We start from the raw sequence: 25,352 nt of genomic DNA on the forward strand, positions 1-25,352 counted from the left end.
GGCCTCCCACCTTGATTCATTCATTTACTTTTTTTACTTTTTGATTGAAAGTTTCCATAACATATCTACTTCTTAAAAAAGGCCTATTCTCTGACAAGGCAACACCTTACTCTAAGGGAGTACCTGAAGGCCTTATGCTACAAGGTCAAAGTCTCCCATTGCATCCTGGGTTGTCTCAAGTCGTCCTGATAAATATCTGGTCACTGGATCCAGATGATTCAAGAGGGGAATGTGGGTCTGGTGACCTTGAGAAGCCCTCCCTCACTCAAAATAAAATCAAGTGCAATTCATGCCATCATTTCTCTAATGCCGTGGTCCTCTTAGAAAAAGAAAGATGGGGGCGCTGTGGGGACGGGGAGGGGAAGGGGAGGGGAGGGGAGGGGGGAGAGGGAGAGGAAGGGGGAGGGGAGCCCCTCTAGGCCGCAGTGGGTCTCGTTGGTCGGAGCAGGCGGGGGCAGGCGGGGGAGGGGAAGGGGAGGGGAGGTGGGGGAGCGGACGCGGCCGCAGCCGGGAGGACCGGAGGCTGAGCTGGGACTGCGGGCCGGCGGGCCGCGCGCGCGGGATAGCTGCACCGCCCATTGTGCGCTGGCGCCCGCGCCACAATCCTCGGGAGCGGGCCTCGGGCGGGCGCAGCGCGGGCCCGCGGGGGGGCGGGGAGCGGGTAGCCCCGCAGGGCAGCGCTGCCCCCGGAGATCGGAGCCGCCGCCACCGCCATGGACCTAGGACCCTTGAATATCTGTGAAGAAACAACCATTCTTCATGGGGGATTCCTGCTGGCTGAGCAGCTGTTCAGCCCTAAGGCTCTGGCAGAACTCAAGAAGTCTGACTGGAAGCAAGTTGGACAGCCCATCATTGAAGCCTTGCGAGAGATCTCCTCTGCAATTGCCCATTCTCATCCCCAGGCTTGGACCAAGAAAGCTTTGATCATCATCTGGGCCAAGGTCCTCCAGCCCTGCCCCATCACACCTTCAGACACAGATGCTAGGTGGCAAGAAGACATCTTCTTTTCAGTGGGGAACATGATCCCTGCCATCAACCATGCCGTTCTTTTTGAGTTGCTCAAGTCCCTCGAGGCATCGGGGCTGTTCATCCAGCTCTTGATGGCCCTGCCTTCCAACATCTGTCGTTCAGAACTGGAACGTTTTGTGGAGCATGTGGCCAGTGACACATCCCTACAGGACGTCACCTTCTTTTTGGATGTCTGGTGGGAAATGATGAAGCACAAAGTGGACCCAAAGGACCCCCTGCTCACCCAGTTTCGGACAATGGCACACAAGTACCTGTCATCTTCAGATGAGTTCTCTCATCCCCCAAAGAGGTTCAAGGCTGACCCAGACGCCTGCCCGATCATGTCTTTGTTGGAGGTACTGCTGGATGGCCTCAAGCAGATCCAGAACAACATCACAGCCCCCAGCCTGAAGTGCTGTGCTGTGGCTAACCTGGCTGACATGCTGACTGTCTTTGCCTTGGTGGAGGAGGACCCGCAGGAGCTGTCAATTACTGTGTACTTGGACAAGCTTGCAACTGTCATCTCCCTGTGGAATTCAGATGCCCAGAACCCTTACCACCAGCAGGGCCTGGCCGAGAAGGTGAAGGAGGCTGAGCGGGACGTGAGCCTGACCTCGCTGGCCAAACTGCCCAATGAGACACTCTTCATCGGCTTTGGGTACCTGCACAGCTTGCTGCAGCAGTGGGGGGAGGAGCTGCAGGCCATGCTCAACAGTGGCCAGAGGCTGAGCTATGGGAGTTATCGCCTGTGCGACAGCCTAACCTCCCTCAACCAGAACCTGAAAGGTTACCTGGACACCAGGGATCTTTCCAAGGATGAGGGGCAAATGGGGTCTCGGAGCTGGCAGAGTGCGTTAAGAACTTCCTGAGGAAGACTGACACACCTCTGAAGGGCAAGAGCTCAGAGGACATCACTGCCTCCATCGCCATGGCCATCATTGGGCAGAAGATGGACCGGCACATGGAGATGTGCTACATCTTTGCCTCTGAGAAGAAGTGGGCTTTCTCAGCTGAGTGGCTAGACTGCCTCATGAATAACAAAGCACTTTTCCGGGAGCCAGGCTTAGTACTGAAGCTGCTGGAGACAGTCACGACAATCAGTACATCAGGCCAAGAGGTCCCTGAAGCACAGGCAGAAGAAGTCACTAACTTGATTCTGGACTGTTACTCCGACCTCTCTTTGCTCGATAAAAACAAAGTGCTCTCAGGCATCTTGAGCTCTTGGGGATGGAAGGGCCTCTCTGAGAAGCTGGGCACTTACATGGAGGGTTTCCAGGAGGACCTGAACATGACTTTCAACCAGATCACCCAGAGTGCCTCTGAGCAAGGCCTTGCCAAAGCCATTGCATCCGTGGCCAGGCTGATCGTGCTCCACCCAGAGGCCACGGTGAAGAAGATGTGCAGCCTCGCCATGGTCAATCTTGGAGCTCACAAGTTCCTGGCTCAGATCTTGAGTGCCTTCCCTGCCCTCAGGTTCACTGAGGAAGAGCAAAATCCAAGCTCAGCCACCTCTCTGCTGGTGGCATGTCTCAAAGAAACCGTCTGGGGAAAGCTCTCATCAGCCAAGGAGGAGAAGCAGTTTTTGGAGTTTCTTGGCTACCTGATGAATCCCCCAGAGCAAGAGACCAGCACCATTCCCTTGACCCCTCTTCTGGCACCTGAGGAGGTAATTAAAGTGTTTGTCCTACCATACTTGATGCTGCATTTGGAAGAGGTGGACCTCTGTCTCAAGATCTTTGTTCAGGCTTTGGAAGCAAAGCCATGTTCTGATGGCTCCTGGCTTCTCTCCTGTTCCCCATTCCCCCTCCTCTTCACTCTGTGCCAGCTGCTGGACAGTTACACCAAGTACTGGCAGCACCCCAAGGCAAAGCGACACCTCTCATTGGACTCTAAAGATGTGGTGATTGGCATCCTTGAGCAACTCTGTGAGATGGTGCTGCCCAAGGAAGAGAACCCCAGTTCAGAGAACTGGACCAAGTCCTTGTCCTGGCTCCACCGGAAGACAGAGCAGCTTGACTGGACTGTGGGCCTGCGGCTGCGAACTGTCTTTAAGGGTCATTTTAAGTGTGAAGTGCCAGCCACACTCTTTGAAATCTGCAAGCTTTCTGAGGATGATTGGACCTCACAGAATCACCCAGCCTATGGGCCTGGCACAGGCCTTTTGGCCTGGATGGAGTGCTGCTGTATCTCTGTTGACACTTGTGAGCACATGCTCTCCCTCCTGGCTGTGGATACAGGCAACCCTGAGGAGGTCAGCTTCTTCAGCAAGGGCTTCCTCGTGGCCTTGGTGCAAGTCTTGCCTTGGTGCAGCCCCAATGAGTGGAAATGCCTGCACCAGCTGACCAAGAGTCTTTTACAAAAACAGCTGTTGCATGTCCCATACAGTCTTGAGTACGTCCAGTTCGTTCCACTGCTCAACCTGAAACCCTTTGCCCAAGAGCTGCAGCTTTCTGTGCTCTTCTTGAGAGGCTTCCAGTTCCTTTGCAGCCCTAGCTGTTCCAATTGGCTTCCTGCTGAAGGCTGGAGCCACGTGGTCAAGCATATTTGCAGCAGCCTGACCGATCTCCTTGACTCCATCAAGGTCCAATCCCTGTGCCCATGGGCCCAAGGACAGGAGAAAGACTTGACACAAGAAACCTTGTTTGTTTATACTCAACTCTTCTGTCACATCCTCCACATCATGGCCATGCTTCCTGAGGAGGTCTGTGAGCCCCTCTATGTTCTAGCCCTGGAGATCCTCTCTCAGTATGAAGTCCTGAGCAAGAGTGACACATCCACAAACGCCTTGCTCCGGAAGGCAAATGAGCAGCACTTCCTCAGATCCATTGCCGAAAACGTTGGCCCGAGGGAACAGCGGAAAACTTTGCTACAGAAGATCAACAACTTTTGATGACCCACACCAGGAAATGCTGGTCTTCATAGAAGTGAGGCAGATTCAGGGCTAGACGGGAATGCGAAAGCTTCCTTTCATAATCATAAGAAATAGGAGAGGCAAGAGACACCAAGGGTACAGTATGTAAAGAAGAAGAAAATACTTTCTTGGGCATTTGTAATAGTTATAATAAAATTTACCTTTTCTTTTGAAAAAAAAAAAAAAAAGAAAAAGAAAGATGAACACAACCTGTGAGTAGACTTTGCTGTCTGAATCGCGACCCAGCTATAACTCAGCTTGTGTTCTTTCTCACCTTCTCCCTCTCCCTGTCCCTGTCCTCTCCATAAGAATGTAAATTTTGATGGTCAGAACCTGCCCATTTAACTTGAGGTTCATTGACTAGATGTCTCCCTTCTCAATCTTTTTTCTTTTTTGTCTTTCTTTCTGTCTCTCTTTCTCTCCTTCTTTCTTTCTGGTATTTCCTTAAACCCAGCACACCCTGAAGATGATAGATTGAACAATATTGGGTCTTACACAATCTCCACTTAATGACTGCTTTTTGGACCTTCCTGGCTTAGAGGGAATGTTAATAGTAACTTTCTCTTTGATAGAACAACCCTGATGGTCCTCTCAGCTTTTTTCTTTCTTTATTCTTTCCTATTCAAAGGGTCCATCCCCTGACTACTTCCTATAGAGGACTATTCACTGAGTCAGCATCACCACATTCTAAGTGAGTACCTGAAAAAGGCTTGGCCTAAAAGGTCAAGGTCTCTCATTGAATCCTGGGCCCTTTCCAGTCATTCTGATGAATATCTAGTTACTAGCTCCAGAAGACTTACGAGAAGAAACTGAGACTGGTGATCCTGAACAGCCCTTCCTCCCTCAAAACAACTTCAAGTACAAGTCATTTCATCATTTCTCTGATGTCATGGTCCTCTTCCAGAACAAAAGATGAACACAACATATTGTTGTTCCAGGAGCTGGGCCTGAAACTTTCTCCTGATAGCATTATCTCTCTCCTCTTAAGGGATCACATAAAGAGAAAAGAAACCCCACCCCCACCACACACCCAAATAGAACCTGTTCTAGTAGATTGCTTCCTTGCATTCTGAAGGCTCTCCAGAGCCTTTCTTCTCTGAGCAGACAGGGCAGATGGGCATGGGTGAGATTCTCTTGAATCCAGGGAAGAAGGAAACAAGGAAGAGATGACCACACAAGAGGTGCCCTCCAGAACTGTAGCCCATTTTGGCAGGGCCAGTGTGGGATTTGTCTTCTTTGACTCTATATGTTTGTTACAAGAGTTGAAAGAGTTTTGTTTTTCTTTTTTTTCCCCATGGGAAGGAAGAAAAGAAGAAAGGAAATAAGCATTTATTAAGAGCCTACTATGTGCCAGGCACTGTGCTAGGCACTTTACAAATATTATCTCATTTAATCCTCCCTACAATCCTGGAAATTAGATACTACTGTTACCCAATTTTACAGATGAAAAAAACTGAGGCAAGCAGTCACTGGTCACCAATGTTTCTTTAAAATGAATTCCCAGTAAGGAAAATGTACTCATATTCATAGAATGCAAAAACTTTCAAAAGGTAAATAAAAAGAATGTGAATACTTTTGCTATATTTTATATCTATGTTCCTCAGCTCCTGGGCCCTGAGGATCTGCAGATCTTCCTAAGTCCAAAGATTAAAAGATAAACAGAAAAATTTTGTTGAGGAAGGAAGGACATACTGAAACTGAAAGTAAACCAAGTCATTTACTGAGCAAACCAGTAACTATACATTCAATCAGAATTGGTTGCAAGAAATGCATTGGGAAATGGCACACTATTTAACAGGGCAAGTGAGTTTTCCTGGATTTATACAGTTTTTAAAATTACTTTATTTTTAGTTCACAACATGCAGTTGCATAAACTTTTGAATTCCAAAATTTCAGCTCGTCCCTCCCCTCTCCCCAAGACTGCATGCAATCTGATATAGGATCTATATACACATTCACGATACACATATTTTCACATTAGTCATATTGCAAAGAAGAATTATAACCAGTGGAATGAACCACAAGAAAGAAGAAACAAAACAAAAAGAGAGAGCAAATAGTGTGCTTCGATCTGCATCCAGACTCCGGAATTCTTTCTCTGGATGTGAATAGCTTTTTCCATCATGAGCCTTTTGTATTTGTCTTAGAATCTTCCATTGCTTAGAATAGCCAAGTATATCAAAGTTAGTCATTGCACAATGTAGCTATAACTGTGCATAATGTTATCCTGGTTCAGCTCCCCTCACTCAGCATCAGTTCATATAAGTCTTTCCAGGTTTTCTAAAATCTGCCTGTCCATCCCTTCTTACAGTACATCATATTCCATTACATTCATTTACCACAACTTGTTCAGCCATTCCCCAGTTGATGGGCATTCCCCCAATTTCCAATTTTTGCCCACCACAAAAAAGCTGCTATAGATATTTATGTACATGTGGGTCCTTTTCCCACTTTTTTGATCATATTTTTTAAGAACTAACCACTCCCTAATCCCACCCTGAATCACCTAGTTAGCATATTTGGCACATGTTTTACTAGAGAATATCCTATATAAACTTTACCTGTACCCGTCTAAGGTTGCAGGTTTCTTAAGAACTCTTGCCCACCGAAAAGCATAGTGAATCTTTACCACTTTGATCTCAAGAATGCTTGAGTCCATGAATTCTTCTCCAGGTGGCCCATGCTGGGGCCTCCAGCCTTGGAGTACCTAGACTCCTATCTCTACAGCCCTCATCAGAACAAATATGCATAATGAAACACACATTTGGGGATATGGGCAATGAAAACTTCTTTTGCTTGATGGGACATTTGTTTCCTTTTGTCAGTTGGTGGAAAGGGAAGGGAAAGAAAATAAATTCTTGTCAACTGAAAAAAAAGGAGTTGAAATAAAGTATGAGCCAAATAATTCAGAGTCATAGGAAATACAGAAAACACTGTCACTGACTTCTCTTAAAGATTGGCTTGTGGATTTGAAGAGGTGGAGACTGTTTACTCCCAAATGTTTGGGTGTTTATTTTGATAAGAGCACCAAAGTTCTAAACAGAGAGGCAAGAGGCTGTTATCCTAGACCATAGGGAAAAGCACAAGTAAAGAGGGAGTGATCTTGTGACTGCTATACAATGCCTCAGTACGTGGAAATGCATACTATGCCTGGAGAGGCATCAGGTGGTCAAAGATAGAGAGCCAGCCTTAGACTCAGGAAGGCCTGTATTGAAGACCTTCATCAACACCTGCTAGTTACATGACATGGGCAGATCATATAGGCTCTCAGTGGCCCCAGGAGATCAAACAAATAATTTTTTGAGATAACACACCACCTCCAACATGGCCACTGATCTCTGACTGCCAGCCCCAATCTGCCTAATTGAGAACAATAAGGAGCAATTGACAGTGAAGCAAGAAACAATGCCAGTGCTTGCTACAATTCTCCAGCCTGTGGTAGTGGTGGTGACTGTGGGCCTCTGCTGTCCTGGCAAGTCCTAGCTGATGAACAAACTGGCAGGGCAAGAGTCAGGTAAGTGCATTAGAAAAGGCCAAGACACAATCCTTCTACATGCCGTGAACATTATCCATTAACATGGGGCCTGTACTTTAGAGGTGGTGATGGTGATGAGGAGGAGGATAATAACACAAAACTAGCCTTTCTATAGCTATATGGCTACTTCAAAGTTTGTGAAGCACTTACCACATGTTATCTCATTGGGGATTCTCAAAATAACTCTGGGAGGTAGGTAATATTATCCCCATTTTACCGGTGAGGAAGTTGAGGCAGAGAGTGGTGAGGTGTCTTTCAAAAGTGTCTGAAATGGGATTTGAACTCTAGTTTTCCTGGACTTGAAAAGCAAGGCTTCATTTTCAGCTTTCCTTCCACGCCTCAGAGTGTTGTGGGGGAACAAAGCACAGTTTCCCTCCTTGCTGACACCTCTACCTCAGTTGTTTCCCTAGAAGACTCCTCTTACCCTATAGCAGGAGCATAGAGTCATAGAACTGAATGGGACTGCAAAGGTCACCTGGCCCTAACTCATAACTAAAAAATAGTTCTTTCTCTAAAATAAGCCAGGATCATAGAATTTTAGAATTCGAAGGAATGTCAGCAGCATCTAGTCCTCTCTGCATCCGAAGAGGAATCCCTATACAACCTAACCAACAAATAACCATCAGGCTTCTCAGCTGAGAGGGCAAGAACTAGGAACAGTGAGTAGAAGCACCAGGGGAAAGACTGTCTATTTCCTACAAGGAAAGACTCTCACAATTAGAGCCATCTTTAAGTGAAAAAAGACTAACTCTAAAAGGAAAAGGTTCACGGCAAAAGCATATATATGTATATATGCGCCCAGGCACCATGCTACACACTTTTCAATCATTATCTTTTTTGATCCTCAGCACCATTCTTGGAGGTAGGAATCATTATTATGCCATTTTTACAGCGGAAGAAACTGAGGCACACATGGATTAACTGACTTGCCCAGGGTTACACAACTAGTAAATATCTGAAGTTATATTTGAACTGAGGTCATCCTGACTCAAGGCACAACCAGAAACGTCAATCAAGGACATTGAAAAACCACAGAGTTGACTTCAGCAGCCCTCTTCAACTATAAACGTCAAAAAAAGGGGAATTGGAGTAGATATAGAATAACTACTGTATTCCACGAAAAAGAGGTTTTCACCTGGAATGACTGAACTTTTTCAATAAATAACTAGATAGGTAGATGTCAATACAGTCAGTTTCCTTTCTAACCCTATGTATTTTATTTGATGCCTTTCAACATATTATACTGAGAAGGGATTCCAAGGTTTCACTCGATTCCTTCACCAACAGCACCCAAAATATTAACAGAAGAACTTCTGCTATAAAGAGCCAGAGAAGAAACAAATACAGAATAATTAAATATGAATCCATAAGAGAGGAACACTACACAAGATAGAAAACCTCAAAAAATAACATAGATCTTAAATATTGGGATACTGCCCTGGCCCTCACCCAACCCATACCACAAGCAGTGTGTAGGTAGCACAAGCAGTCTCGAAGGTATTACTTCCAGACCTGGCTATGGCTATTCTTATCTGGATCTCTCATGGCAGTAATGTACCCGGAATCTAATACTAGCTATGAACTAAAGCCTGATGCTATCAGATGTGGTCCTTCTATTAATCAGTTTTGTGGAACTGCTTTTTTCCCTTCTTTTTCAAGGTTTTCCAAAAAGACTAGCCTCACCCTCCCAGAACAAAGCCAGCTGAATCTCCCCCTTAGGATTCTAGGGGTTCCCTCAGCCATTCTGATATGGTCCCTCCACTGCTAGACACCACTGACTAGCATTCCATTTCCATATAGCCCATATTATAAACTGACTTGAGAAAGGGACATTCATATCAAAGATAAGGCAGAAGCTGAAATGTAAATATTTCCCATGCACCCCCAATATTTCAGGGTCACAATCACCCTTCTACCACCTCCATCTCCGAAGAATGTGCTGACATTTCACACTCTTTTTATACAGCATTGGGCCTACCAAGTTCAAGCCCAAATATAGCATGACTACAAGGTGAGCCCTGGTCTCAGCTACTGGTGGGCTGTGTCCTGATGACCACTCCTCACTCCAAGGGCTCTCAAAACTGGACAAGTTGGCTCCAAAACCCACAGGGGACGATATATACCTAGATATTCTGGTGGTACAGTATCCTGCCCTTTTGAAATTCACAACATCATAAGATACAATCTCTTATACTTGAGCCAAAAGCAAAGAACCATGGCCTACGTTCATGGGTTACATGTTGATCTCCACTGGGATGGCCCTGAGTCTTTCTCCTGATAACATTATTTCTCTCCTCTTTAAGGAATCACCACCCAGCAGAAAGAAACCCCATCCCTACCACACATCCAAATAGAACCTGTTCTGGTAGATTACTTCCTTGCCTTCTGAGGGCTCCCCAGAGCCTTCCTTCTCTCAGCAGACAGGGGAGCTGGAAATGGCTGAGATTATCTTGAATGCAGGGAAGAAGGAAACAAGGAAGGGATGACCACACAAGAGGTGCCCTTCAGAGCTGTAGCCCAGTTTGGCAGAGCCAATGTGGGATTTTGTCTTCTTTGACTCTATAGGTCTGTTACGTAAGTTTTGTTTTTCTTTTTTTTCCCCATGGGAAGGAAGAAAAGAAGAAAGGAAATAAGCATTTATTAAGGGCCTACTATGTGCCAGGCATTGTGCCAAGTACTTTACAAATATTATCTCATTTCATTCTCATTACAACCCTGGAAGGTAGATGTTACTGTTGCACCCACTTTACAGATGAAAAAAACTGAGGCAAGCAGAGGAGAAGTGACTTGGACAGGGTCTCAAAGCTACTAAGTATATCGGGCCAGGTTTGAACTCAGTCCTTCTACCAATGTAGGCCTACAATTGTTCTGCAATTTATAATTTTTGAGAGACCCATCAGTCATTGGTAGATTAAGTGATTTTCCTAGGGTCACAAATTCAGGTTGTGTCAGGCACAGTATTCAATCTATGTCATCTTGACTCCCAAACAAATTCTCTCTCTGCTCTTCCACGATGCTAATGATTAAAGACAGTGCAATGCCACAGTCAAATCAAAGTGCTCCTTAGTGTCCACAAATTCAGTGCAAGAGCAGGAGTCAGGAAACAGTAATTGAAGCAGTAATGAGAAATTTCAGGGTGGGGTGGGGGAAGGGAAAGATGGACAGAAACCATCCTAAAGTCACTCAGGCATGACTAAGAAGGGACTGGAACCATAGATTAATAAAAACACCATTTATCTCAAAGTATTTGTGCCAAACAGTTCCCAATATTATCCCTCCTTTACATCAATGCACAGCCATGGCAACTATGAACCTGGACCAATATGATGCAAAGAGATATGATTATTATACGAGGCAGGAACCTGCAAGGAGGGATTTTCAAATATTGGGAATGTTTTCCCTAGGTGACAGCCCTAGGAATCAAGAATGAACTGACAGAACATCTGATCAAGATGACTCAGTGGTGCAGTGGATAGAGAGTTGGGCCAGGAGTCAGGAAATTTGGGTTTATACCCTGGAAACTGCCCCAGTTTCCTCATCTGTAACAATGGGTACAGTAATTGTACATAGCTTTCAGACTTATCACAAGGCAATATTTATAAAGTGCTTCTTAACATTTAAGACACTACACAAAGGAAATTATCATCATTGCCATTACTATTATCAACATTATCTGCCACTGGCATTTCTGTGTTCCTAAAAATAGAATTTCTCAAGCACAAAGCATCTTCCCTTCTTCTATTACTAATATCTGACTCACTGAGGCAATCTCAGTTGAGGATTCTGTGAATTCTGCTTCTCAATTTCTGTCTAAGGGGCTCCTCTTCATTTGCAGGTGACCGTGGCATCAGCAGTGCCCATGGAGGCCCCCATATATCTGGAAGAAAACAGTAATGGAGAGCTGATGGTAAACCAGCAAGCCCTACAGATTCTTACTTCCATTACCAAACCAGTGGTGGTGGTAGTAATAGTTGGCCTGTGCCATACTGGCAAAGCATACCTGAAGAACAAACTGGCAGGAAAGAACAAAAGTAAGTGCAGTTCTGGACCCCTGGAATCTAAATTTCAGGGAAATTGTGCCAAAGGATTAGAGTTACTACAAGAAATGTCTAGGACTTAATGAAGGTTTAAAAGTTGGCTTCTGGTTTACTGTTGCCTTCCAGTTGGTCAACAAGCATTTATTAAGTGCCTACTGTATGCTAGAAAGTGCTGAGGAGACAAAGAAAGGAAAATTCAGTCCATACTGTCAAGAACCACACAGTCTCAAGGGGGAGAGAACATGCGAGTAACTGTGCAAATGAGATCTATACAAGATATATTGGAGATAATCATTAGAGGAAAGGCACTAGCACTAAAAGGAGCTAGAAAAGTTTCTCACTTAAGTTCAACTGAGAATTGAAGGAATACAGAGAAGTCAAAAGGCAGAGGGGAGGAGGGGAGCAATCCAGGCAGGAGAGACTGAGTCAGGTGATGGAGTGTTCATCAAAGACTTAGATCATAGGCTGTAATACTTGTGAATTAAATTACCCCACAACAAACATCTGCATGAAATAAAGACCCCAATGTTGTAGTGTTAAAAGTGTTTGCATTTCTTTAAAAATGGAAACATGTCCTGTCCCTGGTTGCTGTCCCTTGGCTGCTTGTCTCCTAATGGCTGTCTATCTTACCTGCTGCTAGCCTGAGTCTGCTCAGGGTTATCACCGCTACATTAAGTTAGTCTGAGAATGCAGTTGTCAGTTACTTCTGTGATTAATCAGAGCAGCCAAATCACAGGATCGAAACATTTTCATCAAACTGATGGTTCTCATGGGATCAAGACAGAGCTGGAAGGGACATAGAGGACATCTAATTCAACCCCCACGTTTTATCATTGAGGAAACTGAGCCCCAGAGAGGACTACTTATTTGTCTAGTGTCACACAGATAGTAAACAAGAGAGGCAAGATTTGAACCCAGGTCAGGGCTCCAGTCAGGGCTTTCTGCACTGTACCACATTGTTTGTGGCTTATGTTCTGAAATGTATTTAGAACTTAGTTTGTTGCATATTCAAACTGAGCCCTGGAGAGTGTCAACATGTTTACCTTTAGAATCTTCCCCCCTCCCCTTTCTTCCACTAATGAAGGAATGAATTTATTAAGCACTACAAGCCATCTACTGCTTTAAGTACTGACAATACCATTATGAAATCAAGATAGCTCCTATTCTCAAGAAACTCATTATAGTGAGGAGATAATACACAGAAGGATTCAGCTTGAAGTCATGGAAAGACCCGCTGATACTAGGGGTTCAGCAGGAAACCAGAGAGTAACATATCTCCTCCATTGTCTCTTCTCTTGATTAAAACCACACTTGCAAAGGATTGTTTTGGGGGTCCTGACTTGCTGCTGTGGCTACTGAACAAATAGAGGCCTGAGTTAATGTCCCCCTGGACGACAGCTGCCTGAAATGGGCTGGATTCAGGACTGCCAGTCAGGGTGAAGGGGATACTGTTTTCAGGCCTCTGAGACTTACCTGTTGCCAAAAGGTGAAGCCAATAAGTCATCTTACTGATGTTGGTCAGCTGGTGGTGGTGGCAGAGACAGATTCCCCTGTCTCAAAGGTACTGTTCCCTAGGGCAATGATTGTAGTGGCCAGGCTAGAAGCAAGGCAGATGATCAGGGTTAGAGGTTAAAGGGGCTCCTCTTCTTACGGGTTTTGGAAGAAGGGATCTGAGCTATCTCTTCAAGGTCTGAGGGGAGGGGATGATCAAGATGGGGGCAATCATTTGATCCTCCTGCTGTATGTTGATTTTAGCTCAGAATGCCTAACAAATTCATTGAGGCTGAATTTCCAGTCCTATGAGGGCCAGTTGGTCAGCAGTTTTGTTCATAGCAGGAAGGATGGAGGGCCTCTTCTCCATAGTCTGAGAGTTGCATTCCTAGATTTTGTATTTGTGGGCCTGTCTGCCAGGAGAGGTAATGGTCTGAGGCACACTGCTGTTCATACGCCTCCTGGGCTTGGCAGTTGGTTAGCAATGGTGGTGGTGGTTACTAGGACTAAAGGTCCCTTCATTTCATCCTGACACAGGACAAAGTCCCAGAGTTCCAGGAACTTCCATATAAATTAAGACATATATGGGTAGCCCTTGATCCAGGGAGACAATTCTGAGTCTAAACGGACTGGTTTTGAACTCTGCAAAAGCTTATTAATCATTCTCCTTGACTTTGGTTGAATGACTCCTTACTTTTATGTGTTTTTATATTTTGCCTCATAATTTTCTCCAAGACATGGGAGCTGTCAACAGTTGTGAATATATAACCTTCTGGCCACTATTAATTCTTTTATGATGCAAGTTTTTAAAATGTTTAAATCATTGATGTATTTGGAAACATGTCATCTATAATAAGCTGTAATATGTCTCCATTTCTTGCTGAATCAGTATCCCTCTCTGGTGAGACTCTATTTCTACCAAGGCTCCCCATGAAAAGAAAAAGCACTCAGGACTACTGGGTGATCAAGTAGGACTCCCTATTGAGGGAGCCCCATCAGACTATCACAACACATCAAGTCAAGCTGCCTTTCTTTAGCACTAAATATCTTCAGTTCAAAAAAGGCCTCAATTTACCGCTTCATCAACCTAGGTACCAAGAAGATAATCATTACCAGAGTCCTCCCAGGCTAACCTTCTATAAGCCTCCACAAACCACTCCCCAAATACAAATGCATAGCCCTAGGAAATTATGGCAGGGTGTCATCAGTCACATCAGCCTGCTTTCACCTTCCTGAATTTCTCTCTTGGAATCTGATAAAGATCCCTGTTGTCAGAAAACTTTCATAGAGCCCCAGATGCATTGTTTTCTTTCCAGAACACTCTGTCTGTGCCTCACATCCTTCATGGTGTCTGTAAAGACCTTTCAGGGATACTTCCACTTAGCAACTAAGCATTCCCACCCCAGCATCCTCTGTCAGGATTCAAACAGTAGCTGAGTACCTCTCGTGCTCACTCTGAAGTCTAACCAATAACTGTACAAGGCTCCAAGTAGGCTCAGCCTGGCTTTGCTACAGGCAAAGGTCAGGGGAAACTTGGCCACCCAATGAAATAAAAAATGGAGACCTCAAATAATAACAATATTTGAAATCAATACAAATGATGGTAATAAGATAAATACTAACAAACCAACACCTACTAAAAATTAAATGACTGAAAACAGCAAAAAGAAAGGAAAGAGGAAAACCTTTAGAGTGATAAAGGAGTCAAGGAGAAGTACTTTCTTTCTGCAGACTCGTGGTTTATGTGAATTCTGGACAGTCCCTCAAAGTGGATAGAATGCTGGATCTAGAGTCAAACCTAAGTTCACTTGTAGACGCAGACACCGACTGACACAGCGTGATACTGGACAGGTCGTTGATCTTGGTTTCTCATTTTCCTCAACTGTAAAAAGTGTGTAACAAGAGCATGTATTCTGTAGGGTTGTTGTCAAAAATCAAATGAGGTTTTTGTGAATTCCTTAGCACGGTCCATGGTACACTGTGGCATTTATAAATGCCTGTTTCCTTTGCTTCCATCTCCCCATTAGAGAAAGATACTGTTAGTTCAGGCAAGGACAGTTTTTTGATAACAATTTACTAAATCAGAGTCAAAGTGAAGCTGGCTTGATTGTAGAAAATCACTTCATTGCAATGTGTCTATGTGCTTGTATGTGTGTGTGCATGTGTGTGCGTGTGCGTGTGTGTGCATGTGTATATTGTGTGTATGTGTGTGTGTGTGTGACTGACCTGCTGTTCCTTCAGAGTAGACACTTTCCCTTGTCATGTAGATCAGCTCTTTCCCTGTCACTTCAGGTCTTAGAAAGTTTGCTGAGGGCTGCATGAGGGAGGGGTATGCAGAGATTCAGTGACTTCCCAGGTTTCGACAGTTGTCCTGTGTCCTTCCTTGTTCTCTACCAACACTCCCATGATGCTTTCCTCTCAGCTGCTTTTCCTTCCCTAAGCTCAGGTTTCTGGAGCTGGTCTTTTTGCAGCCTTGGGTGTGTTTGATCATGTTAAGAAAGTGATTTCTCCAGGCCACCTCATCCACCTTGTTTGCTACCTTTACTATAAATCTTACCCCATAAGTCTAATCTCACAGTGCTCTTGGTGAACTGAATGCATGCATTCCTCTGTTCCAAGCTGCTGATGTTGAATGATGAGGGACTGGGAATCAGAAAGACCTGAGTGTGAAAGCTGCCTAAGCTGCTCACTGACTATGTGAGCCAGGCCTCCCTCATTTACCTCCCTCAATCTCAGTTGCCTCCTCTGTGAAATAGAGATAAAAGAAACACCTACTTCACAGCATTACTGTGAAGACAGAAAGAGCGAACACAAACAAAATGTGCTAGATAAATGCTAACTTTAATCCTTGTTCCTATTCTTTCCCCAGAGAAGAGCTTCCCATCCTCTCCCTTTAGGACCAAGGAGTTTGGCTGTTGCAGCCTCTGGGCTTCCTGCTTCCACCGGGCCCTCATGTCTCACCCTTCCCTTGCAGGCTTCTCGCTTGGCTCTGTGTGGAATGGCTTAGGTCCCTACTTAAATCACTTACTCAGAGGCCTCTCAAAGTGATGACAGAAAGTTTATTTATTCAATTCTCGAGAAGCGGGACAATCCTGTACCAGTTCACCTGGAGTAGGAAAGCCGAAGACAAAGAAAAGGCAGTGATTTATATAGACCCTTAAGCAAGTCCCTCCTCCCCCACTGACCATTATCCTCATTAGCTGAGAATATGATCTTACATTCTAGACATGAAATCTAACCAGTCCCTTTTGAAATGAAGACATCGAGGAATTATGTAAGTTTTATCCAATCATTGAGACCCTAATACACTACACAGTTTTATATCCTTATATGGAACTATTCTATTCTAAAAATATTGTAATCTTGAGCCTCTAGGTCTTACCTCACCCCTGGGAGAAGAAATACAATCTGAGAAGTCTTCACTAAACCTATTCCACTCAATCCTTCCTCTTATTTGTTAACCTGAAGACTTCTCAGGGATATTTCAACCAAAGTTCTGTAACATGATCTCCTCATCCCAATCAGGATCATTCCTGTCTTTTGTCTCCACAGGTGCCCATCCTTCCTTCTTTAGTATTATCAACCGAATGGCTCCTTCGGTCCTCTCCTCTACTCTAGCAAGTTTTAGAGAAGTTTAGAGAATTTCTAACTATTTTAGTAATAAGTGAAATCAAACAAGGTAAACAAATAGGAAGTAATATGATACCACTAATTGCTATGAGGCCAAACCACAGTAATCTCTTCTACTAGCTCCCTTCAAACCAGGACCACCAAGACTTATTGAAAAGGGAGTTCCAAGTCTGTACAGGAACGTGGGCAACTTTCCTGATATTCTTGGTGATCTCTTTCACTATCCTTCCATTATCATCAATTTTTAAGCAACATGTAGATAAATTGAGTTTCCCACAAACTCCCCCTTCTTCTGCAAGTAAATAATCTAAGATCAATCTCTTCATACAGAGATTCAAAGGGAAAGGTAAATTAATGAACTGTCCATTTAGAGGTTCCATCTCATACAGCAGTCTGGGGAGAAGTATCATCTTATGCAGTTTTCTGATCTGGATGCTCCTTTGAACAGTCTTCAGCACAGTGTCTCAGCATCTTCTTCTCTTTATCTTCTTGTAGAAATCCAGATGTCCACTCTCCTACAAAACTGAACTTAATACCATATTAGATTACCATTCCTATCACTCTTACAAAAATCAAAATTGAAACTTTGACAAATAGTCATTTTTTAAAAAAAAAAGTAAATTCACATTAAAATGCGGCTTCATTTCACAGTAATTCATTATTCATTCCCTCATTAGGAAGACGAAATTTCACTACGAAGTCAATACCAGGCTCCAGTACTTACATAAATACAATAAATAATCATTTTTAACACAGTGCATATCACATCATAAAACAATTCCAACTTCTGATCATATGATGCTTCTTTTAAAGCATTTACAATATAGTCCACAAACCATTTTTTTTTTGTTTCCAACATTGACCAACTAAGACAAAATAATAACTATGCATGCTAGCCTCACAAGCTCTTGACCTAATCATCTCCACACTATTACTAAGAATTAAAGGACCCTAACTTATTGTTGTTCATCTAAAGTCCTAAACCTGTTAGCTTAATTTTAGACTTAACCTCAGATGTTCCCCTACAGATGACCTATCATTCAGCAGATCTGGTATTATTACTTACAAAACTTCTGATTTTAGGAATTTGCCATTAAGTGTAGGGACATTGCAGGGAAACAACATCTCCCTTACTTCATGTCAATTCCAGGCAGGAGTAGATTGTCAATGGGCATTAAGCCAGGCTGAAAGTCTACCAGGTGTCAGTGGGGAAATTGAGTCAGGAGAATCCTACCTCAACCCAGGCTGAACAGCCACTCTCCTGACCTTCCCATGAGATCACCTTTTTATAGTTCATACCAGCATCTCACAGGCTTACTGGCATCATGGATCAGTGGCTCAGACGGCCTCTCTTGCTATCCACACCTGGAGTTAGACTCAGAAGAACAGTCAGTTAATAGTCCCACAAAAATCTTAAAATAGCAAGCTCCAATAATCAGTTTCAGACATGACTAATTTCACATTGGCCAAGGAACACCTTTTGAAGCAAGTCTTAAGCAGCTTACATGTCTTCCTATAAATATTCTAGTTCCTGATTGAATAACACTCCTAAGTCATTGCTCTAGCAGATTTATATCTGTTTCCCAAACTACTTTATGCCTTTCTAACCCTGCTCAATCTAAAAGAATGAGCTACACATGTGGTAAGTTCAAACACTAACTTGAATTTTTATGTTCATATAATCAATTCAAATCAAAACAATCATTTAACTTTCAATGCCAAATATTACCAGAGACTACCTACCTCTAAGAAAATTAGACTGAAATTCTTTTTCCCAAACTGAAGATGTCTCTGATTTAGTCTCAGTAATTATTTCAGTCAATTGTTTTAATACTAATTGCTTTTACATCATTTTGTAACCTGTAAAGATCTCATTCCAAGTTGAGACCTTTGTCCATTACCCCAAAAGAGTTTTAATCTCATTTGTCTAAAGGCCCTGGAAAACCTCACCTTGAAAACTCCTTGTTTTTTGTTTTTCTTTTTTTTTCCTCTTGAGCTGGCTCTCCTAAGGTCCACTCTATCACTATGCCCAAGTCTATTCTACTTTCCGCTCTTAATTCTATCAGTCCAAATCTCCAGTTTACTGGCCACTCACATCAAGACCATTCCTGGAGCTCCCAGACCACCTGGGGCCACCTTTTTTTTTTTGTAAGGGGTTCCTTTCCCTGAATCCTTCTGTAAATAAAATACAATCACAGTTAACTTTAAATCCCAATCTTGTTCAATGGAACAATGATACAACATCTATTTATTCCCATTAAATTTTAGAAAGAATGTTCCCAAGGATTTTATTTATATCTTAGATCTTAAATTCGATCTAAAATCCAATCACTGAAGATCATTTCTTATACATTTTCAAATTCTCACCAAAGCAAGTTCTATATACAATCTCCTCAGCTGCTGGGGCTGCACTTATTACTAGCCTGAGCACTGCTTCTTTTCCCATATATACACACAGTGTACCAGCTTTAGGTTTTAGCATTAGAATTACAAATGGCAAATATAATTTTCATAAGTGATAACAAATTGTTTTAGCTATGAACCTGAACAATAAATTTCAGATGACATCAACTGCATTTTCATATCCTATTAGAGAAACTAAATTCTTCCCACTTTTGTAACTTACAAATACAAATTGGATAGATAGGCCTTCCAAAAACCATACAAAAGATTTTACAAAGTATTTCTTAATACAACAAATATTTCCTCTCTTATGAACAGTTTACAATTTATCACAATCCCCTTGAAACTAATTGACAGAAATCACAAGAAAAGACCTAAACCCAAAGCCTTTTCACATTGCCCATACACTTTCTTTTACAAACATAAATTTAGAGTAAATGCTTGATTCATGGCAAAAATAATTTTACCTAAAATTTCCTTTCCAGCAGTAGAAATAAACTTTTAACATAATACATCCTCAGATGGAACAGACTTGAAAATCACATCCATATACATATGTACATTTTTAAAGTGTTCTCATTTTCTTAATAAGAATGCTACAAGAAGGAAACTCTTACAAAAAAATTCATAACAGTTCTTTTTAACCAATTCATTAATTAACTTAACAATGCAATTCCTCATACAATATTTAGATGGATTACCTAAAAATTTAAACTTAATTTAAGTTTACTTAAAACTTAAAAGAAGCCATTAACCTATTCAGCTCTTTTTTTATAACCAAGTGTAAGTTTCAAATTATCAAATTTCTATCACATCCTTTTAAAACCCCGATCCATATGTAATAAATTACAAATTTAAAATTGTGTAACAATTACATTAGATTAATGTTGCATCTAACAAATACCTATCCTTTTGTTATTGGATGTAACATTTTTGGCAGAAATGCCACTGGGTGTCTCTGCCCTCCTCTTATTTGTGCCAGGATTCCCAAGGCCACCCCCTTCTGGCCCTCCCACTCTGCAAAGAAAAAGAAAAACCTAAACTTATTATTTTTTTTTTACTTTAAATACATTGTCTGGCATCAAATATATTGATCTAATTAAACCTAAATTCAAAACTCTCAGCTCTAAGTTGCTTACTTGAGATTTTTTTACTTTCTAATCTTCTGCTTACTTCCACCAAACTTTAATAAATTCTTACCTATCTTAAACATTAAATTAAGAATGACACACTTCACCTATTCATAATTCCAAATACGACCAGAATGAATTCAATTAACTTTCTGTTATTTCCCATCACACTAGAATTTCTTCTTTTGGGTGAGGCAGGAAATTGTTAAATGCTTGCTAGCATGCCTCTTTGGTCTGAGGGAAAAAGATAAATTCCCTCCCTCCCTTTCGTACTTCTTCCAGGCCTTCTGGTTACACAGTACCCCTGCTCCTCTCATCATCTCTACCTGCTTAAATTCTCTTGCCTTTCTCTCAAGCCAATTTGAAACTGCACATAACTTATTTCTTTCTACTCCTAACCTGACACTTCTCCTACATTGTTTTACTTGCAGTTGCCAACCATATAAACTGAACAGTAAAATAATTTTTCTCTCCCTTTCTCTCCGTCCTTGTCCCTCCGCCCCTCTGAAACTAATCTGGAGGGGTTGAACAGAGGAGTAACAGGAATTTCAAGGACAGTTCAGCTCAGCCTTTCTGCTCCTGCTGGCTGGCTGGCTAAATTTACAACCTTATCAGATAAAAACAGAGACACGCAGACTTTCATTCACACAGAAGTACCAACACAACATATACAGACAAAAAATTTAACAGAATAGAATAGTACATATAGGTTTAAATTTTTGGCAAACCCAGTCCTCGGAGGAACCATATTTGGGCCAGATTGTACCTCCTCCTCTGATATCTTTTCACCCCATATGAAACAACAATACTTAATCATCTTCTTCTTGTCCTTCCCTCTATAATTTGGTAATTCGTGCCAATTTTGTAATCGGCTTCCCAAGGGACTATTTACCGGTATTTCTTCCTGACTCCACTCTGAAGCTCTGTTCTTGGACTGTCACCAACACCTCCAAGTCTAAGACTCAACGAATTATTCTAGCTGTCCTGCTAGTTCTCTTGCTAGCTCCTTGCTACCTCCCTTGCTGGCTCTCCTGCAAGCTCTCCTGATAGCTCCCTTGCCAGCTCTCAGTGGGGGTTGCCCACCCACCAGCAGTCACCTGGCGAATGTTTCTTGGGGCGGCCCTTCACCCTGGGGTCCTGCAGTCCACTAATTTGGTTGGGAGTCATCACCTTCTTCCCGAATCTATCTAAGACTCAACGAATTGACCCCCAGACCTCCCCCCAGCTGCCCCGTGCTTACCACCGGGTCATATACACATACAAGTTGCCTGACTGCAACCTTCAAAACCAACTGGTTGGCATTTTCACACACTTTGCAGCTTCAGGAGTCTTTGGCGTCCTTATCTTTATTCTTTCTGTTCTCACTGAGTTCCTCTGCTTCGGGTCATTACGTTGCAGAGAGGCAGGCCCGGCAGCCCATTTCAAGGACCATGAGGGAATTTCCCCCATAGGCTTGCCAGTCTTTGAACTGAGCTGCCAGTCATCTTTCTGAAAAGTCACAGATCCCGGAATGTGCCCCCAAACTGTGTGGGATGGCTCAGGTCCCTACTTAAATCAAATACTCAGAGGCCTCTCAAAGTGATGACAGAAAGTTTATTTATTCAATTCTCGAGAAGCGGGACAATCCTGTACCAGTTCATCTGGAGTAGGAAAGCCGAAGACAAAGAAAAGACAGTGATTTATATAGACCCTAACGCAAGTCCCTCCTCCCACACTGACCATTGTCCTCATTAGCTGAGAATATGATCTTACATTCTAGACATGAAATCTAACCAATCCCTTTTGAAATGAAGACATTGAGGAATTATGTAAGTTTTATCCAATCATTGAGACCCTAATACACTACACAGTTTTATATCCTTATTTGGAACTATTCTACTCTAAAAATATTGTAACCTTGAGCCTCTAGGTCTTACCTCACCCCTGGGAGAAGAATTACAGTCTGAGAAGTCTTCACTAAACCTATTCCACTCAGCTCCACTGTGCACACTCACACAAAGGGCATCTGGATGTGGGGTGTCCCTCATTCTAGCAAACTTGACCACATCTTAATTCTGCTTAATACTGAGGGTCTTGGAGACATGGAAAAGATAGATGTATCAGTGACATTCTGCTCACTCAGTTTCCCTCCTTAGCTCTGCCTGACCTAAGAAGGAATGACCTCTTATATCTGGCAGGCCTGTGAGGGGGGTACAACAAACTATTGCCAAGAGATTCTTGTGCAATGTATCTGTGGGGTGATCAAGCTGGATGGGCCCTGGGATGCTGCCATCATATTGAATAAGAAGACCAGGCCATGTAAACATAAAGGACCCATCACAGGGTCCTATTACTCTCCTTGTATCAAGGACTTCCCAAAAGTTCCAGCTGAAGAATAAGATAGGCCAAAAGAGGAAGTGACCAAAATCCTGAGATGAGATTGGTGCTGACCGCAGGTCAGACTGACTGTCTGGGAATCCCATTTCTTTCAGATGGTTCCCATTTCTTTAAAAGGTCTCTGAAAATCTACTTCTGAACTTGTTCTTCCAGGCTATACATTCACCAGTGAATAAAAAAGATCAGTCTACCTAGTAGATGGGCTCAGGGGACAAAAATATCAGTCACATAATCCCCTCCTTCAAGGAGCACCCAGGGAACATACTGGCTAGAGTTCTGTGATTGGGGTCAGAAAGATCTGACTTGAAATTCTATCTCAGAAAGTCATGCACTGTGTGACCCTCGGAAAGTTACTTGAACCCTCTCTAACTCAGTTTCCCCATTTGTAAAATAGGGATAATAATAACAACTATATCCTAAACTTATTGATTGGATCAAATGAGATAATTTGTGCAAAATCCTTTGCAAAGCTTATAAACAAATGCAAAGCAATGCACAGCTATGAGGTATTGGCAGGCTGTATATAAAAGCCAAGGAAACTGATGATCCCACAATGCATCCTATAACATCTGATTAGTGGTTGCTTTATTTCACGTAGAAATTCTTGTTCTTTAGGGTTTTTGCAACTGCTCAGGCCCCACACTACTTCTGTCAGTGTAAAGGGCTGAAATTACTGGCTAGAGTGGGGGCACCTGAATAGAGCCATCACTATATGTGGCTATGCAGGCCTGCTGAAGCCCCATATTCTTTAGCATTAGATTCCTTCCCAAGTTTGCCTTATCCCCATCAAGGTACACATTCATGGGTACAATCTCAAGGGGAAATTGTGAAGTCTTAAGAGCAAAAATCCTATTGCCCTCCCCAAGAAGACTATGACCATGCCAAGTCAGTTAAAAAATATAGGTAATTGGTATGTGTCAGGCACCATGCTAAGTGATGAGGATACAAAACAAGAAAAGGAAAGAAAGAAAAAGGAGCTTGGAAACTAATGGAGGAAGACAAAAGGAAGCTGAAAATGGGGAAGGGGGAAAGGGGAAATCTTGTGCAGGGACATGATATTGCATGGAATCAATGCATGGAAAGTTCTGATCCGAGCCCCCTCTAAAAGAAGGATTTGGGAGGCATTTACTGCTGTACCCTCCACCCATCAGTCAGAGGAGAGAGGCAATGGAGGGAACTGAAAAGGTGCTGAGAATCAAAATTTCAGTCAACTAGCATGGTGATGAGATTTCATGTGATCACCTGATCCTTGGGGAGACATGATGGGCATGATGGTCCCTGGAGTACTAAGCACTGCTGGAAAATGGAAACACAAATTACCAAGATGCATTCCCTCAGCAATGAAAAAAATGCTTTTAGAAAATTTTAAAAAAATTCCCTCAGCATCCCAAGACTGCTTTGATGTCAGTTGTGCTTTTCAATTTTTTGCCCATCACTCTTTCTCCTTATATCTCTAACATGCCAAGATTTCTCCACGTTTCCAAAATTCAAGGATGACTAAATGAATTTGTACCACCCAAAGTTCTTTATCTAATAAGATCCACATCTTAATAACAGATAGAACAATGAGCCTTTCCACCCTATATCTCTTACATCACCTTGCCTATCATGACTCTAAAATACATAGAAATTAGGAAAAAAATGAACATTACAGATATGCATCATCATGGGACCTTTCCCATACAAAAATAGAAGCAAGGTAGCCCTCTTTTGATGGTGGTACATATCATGAGTGCCGCCAGGAAATCTTTGTTGCTATAAAACTCAAGCTGCCCACCTGGGAGCCTCAAACCCCAACACACACACACACACACACACACACACACACACACACACATACACAGAGTAATCTATAACCCAAGGAACTATTCTAGTTCATTTCAGGTGCTTTAATACCACCTTCACCTCTCCCCAGTAGCTGATCTGGAATTTCAGGCTACAATGCTATTCAGATAGGAAAGACCTAACATGTTCACAGACACATGTGGAGGACAGCAAATTAAACACAAAGTGATTTAACTAGTGCGCTTGGGAAAACATGAAAAGCCCTCTTGAAGGAGCTGGCACATAGGCTCTGCCTTGAAGGAAACTAAGGGCTCATGGTAGCCCAAATGAGAGAAAGAGAGAGAGAGAGAGAGAGAGAGAGAGAGAGAGAGAGAGAGAGAGAGAGAGAGAGAGAGAGAGAGAGAGAGAGAGACAAAGAGAGACTGAAAGAGACTAAGAGAGGGGAAGAGAGAAAGAGAGAGAGAGAGGGGGGGGGGGGAGAGAGGGAGAGAGAGAGAGCATTTAAGGCATGGCAAATAGTCTGTGACAAAGCGTAAAATACTGAGTATATAAATATCCTGTGAATATAAATTAAGCCACACTGGGAAAAAGGAATTTGTATTTTATCCTGTAGATAATGGGCAGTCACTAAAGTTTCTCGAGCACAGGAGTGACATGGTTCAACCTATACTTTAACATAAAGTTTGTCTCCTTTCACCCACTATTGGGCAGGACTTAACACTGTTTGTTATGAGGCTCAACCCTTCAATTGGCTATGGAATTCTTGAACTAGATCTGGAAAGGACCTCACAGGGATATAAACTAATCACTTCTTCTTACAGAAAAAGGAAAGGAGATTGTGAAATGCATATAGTATTTGACCTTGTACTGAACAAAAGCCTTTCACAGTCTGTTAATTACAGTTTCTACAAGGACTTTTTGCTTACTTGTGTCCTCGTCTGTTCAGACACAGGCTAGGCCCGTTCTGGACCTATGAAGAATATCATACTCTACTCTGGAGTCCCCAACCTTTCCTTCCTTCCTCTCTTTGCCTAGAGGAAAGTCAC

At 42.8% G+C, this 25,352-nt stretch overlaps 1 protein-coding gene and 1 pseudogene across 1 annotated transcript; both read left to right on the forward strand.

Moving 5' to 3' along the window:
• The first annotated feature begins 472 nt into the window (after nt 1-472).
• Nucleotides 473-4,040, forward strand: LOC140529943 (gem-associated protein 4-like). Its single transcript, XM_072648995.1, is given in 2 exon segments — nt 473-1,838; nt 1,841-4,040. Coding segments are annotated over 2 exon segments (3,183 nt in total). The 5' UTR covers nt 473-713; the 3' UTR covers nt 3,899-4,040.
• A 7,261-nt stretch (nt 4,041-11,301) lies between these two features.
• Nucleotides 11,302-25,352, forward strand: part of LOC140523221 (guanylate-binding protein 3-like) — a 30,294-nt pseudogene continuing 16,243 nt past the window's right edge.

The sequence above is a fragment of the Notamacropus eugenii genome, chromosome 2 (assembly GCF_028372415.1).
Source record: "Notamacropus eugenii isolate mMacEug1 chromosome 2, mMacEug1.pri_v2, whole genome shotgun sequence".
NCBI lineage: Eukaryota > Metazoa > Chordata > Mammalia > Diprotodontia > Macropodidae > Notamacropus > Notamacropus eugenii.